General features: G+C 42.2%; 1 protein-coding gene across 1 annotated transcript; it reads right to left on the reverse strand.

The window, feature by feature from the left end:
- Positions 1 to 2,773: 2,773 nt before the first annotated feature.
- Positions 2,774 to 5,795, reverse strand: LOC311014171 (piggyBac transposable element-derived protein 3-like). Its single transcript, XM_084010587.1, has 3 exons — positions 5,628 to 5,795; positions 5,184 to 5,291; positions 2,774 to 4,070 (listed from the first exon to the last, which is right to left on the reverse strand). The coding sequence occupies exon 3, from the start codon at positions 3,990 to 3,992 to the stop codon at positions 2,925 to 2,927; it is 1,068 nt and encodes a 355-aa protein (XP_083866713.1). The 5' UTR covers positions 3,993 to 4,070; positions 5,184 to 5,291; positions 5,628 to 5,795; the 3' UTR covers positions 2,774 to 2,924.
- Between the last annotated feature and the right edge of the window lie 2,828 nt (positions 5,796 to 8,623).

Raw genomic sequence — 8,623 nt, forward strand, 5'->3', positions numbered from 1 at the left:
GACAGGTAGCGCGCAAAAGTAAAAGTGGAATCGAGAGTGGTAAGAGAGACAGAACGAAAGCAAGACAAACAAACATTACGAGAGTGAGACAGTTTTTGCAAAGGAAGTTTTCATGCACAAACCCTCATTATGGAAAACAAACGTAGAAATGCATATGATGCATGTTAAAGGCAGTCAATCTGGCTGTAATAGAAGGAAATAGAGCTGCTGCACGTAGCCTTGGCATCAATGAGTCAATGGTGAGACGTTGCAGACGCCAGCGGGAAGAACTGTCTCAATGCAAAAAGTCAAAAAAAGCTTTCAGAGGTAATAAAAGCAGATGGCCCGAACTTGAAGACTTTCTTGAAAATTGGGTGAACACACAGAGAGCAGACGGCCGAGGTATTTCCACCGTGCAGATCTGACTGAAAGCTAAAACAGTCGCCACCGAAATGAAAATTGAAAATTTTAGAGGTGGACCATCCTGGTGTTTCAGATTTATGAGACGAAAGGGACTGTCCATCAGGGCGCGGACGACTGTGTGTCAGCAACTCCCTCCCGACTACCAGGAAAAAATAACAAACTTCGGCAAATTCACACAAAGAAAGATAGAGGAATATTCCATCGGACCGGACCAGATCATAAATATGGATGAAGTGCCTTTGACGTTTGACCTGCCTCTCACTAGGACTGTTAACAAGAAAGGTGAATCGTCCATCACGTTGAGAACCACTGGCCACGAGAGAACGAATTTCACTTGTGTTCTTGGCTGCACAGCATCTGGATTAAAGCTTCCGCCAATGGTGATTTTTAAGCGGATTACAATGCCAAAAGAAAAGATCCCGAACGGCATCTCCTGTAAAGTCAACAAGAAAGGGTGGATGATGGAAAGCGTAATGAATGAGTGGCTGAATGAGTGCTACGTCAAGCGCCCTGGAGGATTCTTTCGCCAAAAAAAAGCTTTGCTCGTTTTGGACAGCATGAGGGCCCATATAACGGATTATGTGAAAGCAGCCATCAAGAGCACAAACTCGATTCCAGCTGTGATTCCTGGGGGCACAACGAAGCATCTGCAGCCACTTGACATCAGTGTCAATCGTGCGTTCAAAGTGGCACTACGCGTTCAGTGGGAGGCGTGGATGACTAGCGGCGATAAATCATTCACCAAAACTGGTCGCATGCGAAAAGCAACTTTCGCTCCAGTTTGCAAGTGGATCCTGATAGCGTGGAGGAGTGTCAAAACATCCACGATCATTAACGGGTTCCGAAAGGCTGGACTGCTGCGTGATGAAGAGGAGGACGCCGCCACAGCTGAGGCCCTTCAGAGGCTGTTCGATTCCGACAGTGACGAAGAGGAGTTTGTTGGTTTTGAGAGCGACAACGAAGGAGAGAGGAGAGTGGCTGACGAAGCCACCCTGAGCCTGTTCGTTTCCGACACTGAACATGAGGACTTTGGTGGTTTTAGTACGCAGGAAGAAGACGGAGATGAGGATTAATGACTTGACTTTTCTGGTTACAGCCGTGTACTGCACCTTAGCCTAAAAGATGAAGACGAGGATTAATGACTTTTCTGGTAGGCTGATTACCATATATTTTAAGCAGCCGTGTTGCTGCAACTTTAGGCTTACGCGCTTACTGTCGTGTTACAGGCACTTTATTTTGCACTTTTAAAAAAACACATTTAATTTAGCCATTGATAATGCCTCGTCAAGCGCTGTAAGCTTTGTTTTTTGTTATGGTACTACTGTAGGCTATAATGTAGATACATATTCAAAGATGTGCACACTTTTTCAAGGTTTTTCAAAAATAGCCAAAGTTAAGTGGTTAAATGATTGTGACGCTATTACCGGTAACTCATTTTGCTGGGTAACCCCTAGCACTCCCTCAAGGACCACTGGTTGAAAACCACTGCTGTAGATCACTGCCGGTATGTGCGCTGGGAGCGCACCGTTTAAGTTTGAAAGTTGAAAAGTTTGTGTGTCTGAAACGCTATGTGATACAGTACAGTTTACACAGCACAGTATATGTTCTGTAGCTTCTATTGCACTAAATGGTAACACTTGAATACGTTATGCAAATATGCAACTTGTTTGTTGAAATGTTAATAAATGGGAGCTTCCTCAAGCAGCCATCTCTTTCCCGACAATCCCCTCTGTGCACGAACCCTTACATATGGTAGTTAAACATTAAAACACCTGCGGCTTATAGTCCAGTACGGCTTATATATGTACACATCATTCAATTTAGCTGCTGCGGCTTATATTCAGGCGCGGCTTATAGTCCGAAAATTACGGTAATTTGAAATAATTAAGAAACACGTCTACACAGTTCTAGGAGCCACGGTTAGGAGGATTTCGTTAGAAAACTATTTCAATTGAATTATGGACTAACTTTAACCCCTTCAGACCCGCATTTTTTTGGCTGGACAAAAAAAAATTTTTTTAACTGATTCTGACTCCTCTCCAACATAAAAACAAAGTTAATTTTTTTTTTTTTTTCTATCTCATGTTTTTAATAGAATTATTTCATGTCCATTCCAATGGACGCCAGGACACAATGGGCGTAAAATGTCAGAAAAACTTAAGGCTGAGTTTTTCTACATGGTAGTTAATCAGGTATGACATAAACATCTGGAACTGGATGTTGGCATGGCTTTGAGTCTGTGTATAGTTCTGAACATGAACTTAATATGTGTATCACAGCGTGGGCAGGGAAAAAAGAGAAATGACTCAATTTGAACATGCACATGAAGACAATAGATGCATGACTGTAGATAATGTTACCTGGTAAAAAAATCAGCTTTTCCTTCAGTGAACCCTCATGGAACTTCCAACACATAACCTTAGCCTACTTTTTATAGAAGACTAATGAACTGATAACACGTTTACTTGGAACTGGAACTTGAACTTGAGAAGACATCAGCTTCTGGGTATTTTCATGTATCTTCATTTTCGATGAGCAGCCTTGAAGCAGTTTCGGTGTGGCACAAAGCACAAGTGGATGTTGCACTTGTCACAAAAGACATGTGTTTTTCCTGTACAGTATGGCATCTTGCATCTGGTAGCCTCTTTTTTTTCATCGTAATTTGGCATGTGGTCAACCATGTCATGCTGCACTTCAGGTAGAGGCCTTACATCCTGAACTGGTCTCTGAACTGGTCTGCGGGGGACTTGCTGTGGTTCTGGAGACATACTGGGTCTTCCACGTTTTGCTGCCACTGTTTTATTGACTCTCACCAGACACTGGGCCACATTCATCTTGAAGTGGAGGAGATCCTGGATGTCTTTGGTCTGGATATTGGCCCTCTTGGCGTCCAGCCTGTACTCCAACCAACTGTTGACCACAGCCATGTCAAAAGCATGTGTAATCATTCTCAGGGTCCACTTTTTTGACCGAATTTCTGTACGGTACAGACTGACAAGTTGATCAAGCAGGTCGACACCACCCATTGCTTCATTGTACAGTTTGACCACCTCTGGCCGGGACACCATCAAAAATTGGGTGTTCTTTTTGTCCCACCGCTGCACTTCATCCAGTTTGCCAATGCCCACAAAGTTGGAGGCCATGACAACTGGTCTGTTGTCATACCATTTGACCAGTGCCACTTTACCATCACGGCTTACAACTTCATCAAAGCCTCCTCGAGGCTTTTTGGCCATCTCTTTGTCAGACTGTAAAGGAGGCTTGGCAAAGCGATTGATCCTAGCTGTCCCAGCGGCATGGATTTTCTTCTCAGCCAGCAGCTCCAGCAGATTGTATGTTGTGAAATAGTTGTCAAAATACAACTTGTGGTTGGCTTCGGTGATTCGCTGGATAAGATGGTACACCACTCCAGCTCCAAGTCCTAGCTGCTTCCTGTGCTCTTGTGATAACTCCATTGTATTACCTTGGTGCAGCAGGAAGTCGTAGGCCATGCCACTTTTCCCACACAGGAAGTATATTTTCACGCCCCATGGATGTGGCTTGCCTTTGATGAATTGCTTGACAGACAGAGTTCCGCGAAATGGCACCATCTGTTCATCGACACAAAGGTTCTCCTCTAGTGGAAGCTCCAAGCATCTACTGCGTATGGCATCATAGAGAGGACGTACCTTGAAAAACACGTCATTATTCTCAGCTGGCTTCTCCAAATTGTTGACCAAATGCAAATGTGACCGGAGCTGGAAGAATCTGTCACGGGGCATGGTGTTTTGAAAAATACCAATGTCCATCCTGGCTTCCCAGTACATGGAGACTCTTGGCATTTTCATCACTCCCATAGCAAGGTGGAGACCGATTAGGGTTCTGATCTCTCCTGAACTTCTCGGTTTGAAACTTAGTGTACCACTTTGCATGGCATAAACGTTTGTGTTGTCAGCCATCAAATTGAAGATCTCGTCTGGTATATACTTTTTGAAGTATTCATAGGGTCTCATGGGATCATCTGCATCAATTGGAGGATTCTCAAAAGAAGTGTCTATGATTGTAGTGAACGGCCTGTGACGCCACTTGATTTCTTCCTTCCTGGTTACTGTCATCTCCTCCTGTCCTCCTCTGTCCTCATCCTGTCCTCCTCTGTCACTACACTGTCTGTATGTATCTCAATTTCATCTGCCACTTCAAGTTCTTCTGGCATGTATGTAACCTCTCCACTGTCCCTCTCTGAATCTAATAACAAAACAATCACATTTTAACTCATTTTATGTATTCTCACGCTTGAACTCCATTTATATCATCTTACATATAAGACATCAATTGATTAACCCTTACATACTCTTCATATTTGATACCTTCACAGTATGAAGTTATACTGACCATGATGTCAGTCACTGAAATGGCAGCTCAGAAACCACTATGTCATGACCCCTCCACCACCCTCCCAACCCTATTTGTTACTTTAGATGTTTTGTTACATTGCAGGTGCAGGTGCAGAGCTCATGTCTGTGTCAAGGCACCCCTTGACCTCAGATGACTTCTGTTCCCTGTCTCCGTGGGAACCTAGGCAAACACAGGCAGTTCTCATGACAGTGTCGAGGTCCCCCTAAACTCTGTTTCTGTCACCACTGTCCCATAAATTATACACACAAACATGGCCTATTAGTTCCACAGTTTCAAGATTCTGTCAAAATTGTCAAATTTGATCTGAACAGTATGTAAGGGTTAAAAAAACAACAAAAAACACACACATACTAAGAATTAAAAAGACTCGTAAGTTCTAAACTTACCACCTATCTCACTCCTGGTTCCAACCTCCTCATTTCCTGAATTCAAGGAGTCAAGTTCAGATAACTCTCCATTCACGAGACGTTCAAGGAAGTCTTCAACTTCATACTCTACAAGAACATTATGTACAAAAAAATATATATTTAAAATGTATAATCATGAATAAATAAACTGTGAGACCATGCATTAGCTAGGAAAAGCTTTCAGGTGTTTTATTTCTTTATATACTGACACTAAACATGTGAGTGTTGGCTAATATCGCCCAACTCCTGATGTCCATTTCAATGGACATCAGACTTTGAAAAAATCCTATTAATTAATGACATGATATATGTTTAAAATAACTTCAAATATTATCACTTGTACTGGTTAAAATTATACTGACTTCAAATTTGTTTGGCCAGCATGAACATAAATTTATATATTGATTAAAAAGGGGCACTTACTCCTCCCTCTCTGCAGTTGCTCCGCCATGCTTGTCTTGTCCGATGTCTGTCACTCTCTCAGAGCATGCTCAAAGTCATGACATGATTGCAATTGGATAATCAGGATCCAAACAGTAACCAGCATTGCTGACATCATTAAATTACAGAGTATTTATTGGTTTAGAGACAAAAATATGTCATGTCCATTCCAATGGACACAGGGTCTGAAAGTTTATGGGACATTAGGTTGTTAAAAGACAGTTTGAAGACGCTACCCGTTATATGGAGCCAGCCAAATCCAAAATATTATTTATCAGAAAGGATACCTTTTTTTGTGAAGATCGTCGCTTTTGGAATTGAAAATGTCTGAGAGTGCAGAAAATGCCGAAGTTGTGCAAACCGATACTACTGAGAAGGAAAATGTTTCTGAAAACTTGAGTGCTTTACGCAGAGCCAGAAAGAATAAGCTTGGTTCGCTTAGGCACCGAATGAACGTAATTAAGAACTTGATAAGTGATAAATCAAACGTTAAAGAAGTAAATGAAAATTGTGAGAAGTTTGGAGAATTGTTGAAAGAGTTCGAAGCTATTCATAAGGAATATCAAAATACATTGAGTGAAAAGGATCGCGAATTGGATGATGACTCATGGTATAAACCTAAGAGAGAAAGCCATAGGATATTTATTGAAGATGTGGATGATTGGCTACAGGCATGTTAGAATAAAGATGAGGAAAGTGAAATAGGCCCAGAGGACAGCATTTCAGCAACTCATTCCAAAAACGCAACATCCTCTGCGGTAGGATGCGCGGCTGCGGAGAAGGCCGTGTTAGAAGTCAAATGGGAGGCTCTTAAACAAAAACATGCTATAGAATCAGAGGAAGCAGAATTATCAAAGAGACAAGAGAATTTGAGGAAGATACGAGTTGGATGCTGCTAATGCCAAATTGGATATATTAAGTAAAAGTAAAAGCCATGTCTCAGAAGGGGATGGAATGAATGAGTATTTAAGGAAAAGACTTGATTCACAGGAGGCAAAGGAACTCAGTGGAAAGGAACGGGAACCAAAATTGGAAAATGTTCATACTAAAGGAATCCAAGATGGAAGTGTTAAACTTAAAGCTCATGCTTCTCAACCAGTACAGCTTCATACCCAAAGAGAGCCCCATTTTCTCACTACAGTGCAGCCACCCATCTGGCCAGATCAGTCAATGTATATGTCCTATGCTCAACCTATGCAATCGCGTCCACAACCCCTTAGCAAAACTCCTTATGTGCCTTTACAACCCTGTGTCACCTCTAGCCAAGCACGGCCCTCACGAACCATTCAACAAACCCAACGGCCCCCATTAAGGACACACTCTGGACGACACCACACAAGTGATCCACCACCAACTCCTCCTGACCCTCCTATTGGAAACCCACAGGACACTGCTCACCTCTATGGCATTCTGCAGAAGCAAAATTACATCACAGCTTCACTGATAAGGCAACAGGACAAATCATTTTGCCACGAAAGGAGATGAAGGTATTTAATAATGATCCAATTGAATACATCTCATTCATCACTTCATTTGAGCATATAATTGAGAGCAAAATTGAACATGCAAAGGATAAATTGTACTATCTAGAGCAGTATACATCCGGTCAGTCTAGAGAGCTGGTTAAAACTTGTCTTTTCTTAGACCCAGACAGAGACTTTGCAACAGCCAAAGAATTGCTTCACGAGCACTTTGGAAACTAATACCAAATAGACAACGCATACATCAAGAAGGCATTGTTGTGGTCCCCCATTAGAGCTGAAGATTCCCAAAGTCTAAAGTCCTTTGGTCTATATCTCAGAGGTTGTTTAAATCTATCAATGAAATTGCCTACATGGACGAATTAAATTTGAATTAGTTGGCAAATTGCCTTACAAATTAAGGGAAAAATGGAGAGTTGAAGTGTGTCATTTTCAAGAATCAACCAATCGCAGAGCCACATTCAAGACCTTAGTGGAGTTCATTGAAAGACAAGTAAAAATCTTGATGGATCCTGTCTTTGTTGATATACGAGACCCTTTACCAAGAGTAATAAGGCTCACACACTCAAGTGTTGTGAAACCCAAATTCACAGACAAAAGATTCACAGCCAATGCAGCAACCATTGATGTCAATCCCAATTCTCACCAGCAGAGGAGCAACAATCCAACATAGGCCGTCCTGTCTGTTTTGCTCAGGAGAACATCCACTCGCAAGCTGTTCATGGTTTAAAAAGAAACGTCACGCTGACAAGATTGCATTTTAAAAGGAAAGAGGGATTTGCTTTGCATGTCTTGTTGCAGGCCATATGAGTAAGGACTGCGCTCAGGGCCAGTAATGCACCATTTGCAACAGGTCGCATCCTACAGCACTGCACATAGGAAAAGTGGAGCAGAACAAAGGAATAGAAAAGCAGGAAACATCTAAGGAAACAAACATGAGCCTAAAAAGGTGAACACAGGACAGATCTCGCTCAAAGCATGCAATCATACTGGGGCCGGTGAAGACCAGTGTATGATGTCAATTGTACCCGTGAAGGTAAAATCTAACAAAGGCAGTGCAGTGATTCAAACTTATGCATTTCTTGACCCTGGCAGTTCTGCCACATTTTGTACAGATAAACTCGTGCAGCAGTTAAATGTACAAGGGAAAAGAACAAACATTCTGTTACGCACAATGGACCAGGAGAGAACTGTGGCTACCAATGTCATTACAGGATTGGAAGTAAGTGGCCCTGGCAAATCATAAACAGTGAAGGAGACGGCCCATATGCTATAAAAACATTGCTAGGATGGGTAGTGAATGGTCCATTAGTAACAGGAACAAGCAATGCCATGCCCTCTCACACAGTCAATAGGATATCAGTGCACAATCTTCATGAAATGCTGATTGCTCAGTACAACACAGATTTCAGTTAAAGTTGTTTGAGGAAGTAAAGGAAATGTCCGTGGAGGACAGGCGCTTCCTGAAAATTGCAGATGATTCAGCCGAAATTGTGG

The sequence above is a fragment of the Eutrigla gurnardus genome, assembly GCF_963514095.1.
Source record: "Eutrigla gurnardus genome assembly, chromosome: 5".
Lineage (NCBI taxonomy): Eukaryota > Metazoa > Chordata > Actinopteri > Perciformes > Triglidae > Eutrigla > Eutrigla gurnardus.

Bases quoted from the DNA above. Each gene is read 5' to 3' on its own strand.
- LOC311014171 (XM_084010587.1), bottom strand. From the start codon at position 3,992: ATGGTGCCATTTCGCGGAACTCTGTCTGTCAAGCAATTCATCAAAGGC.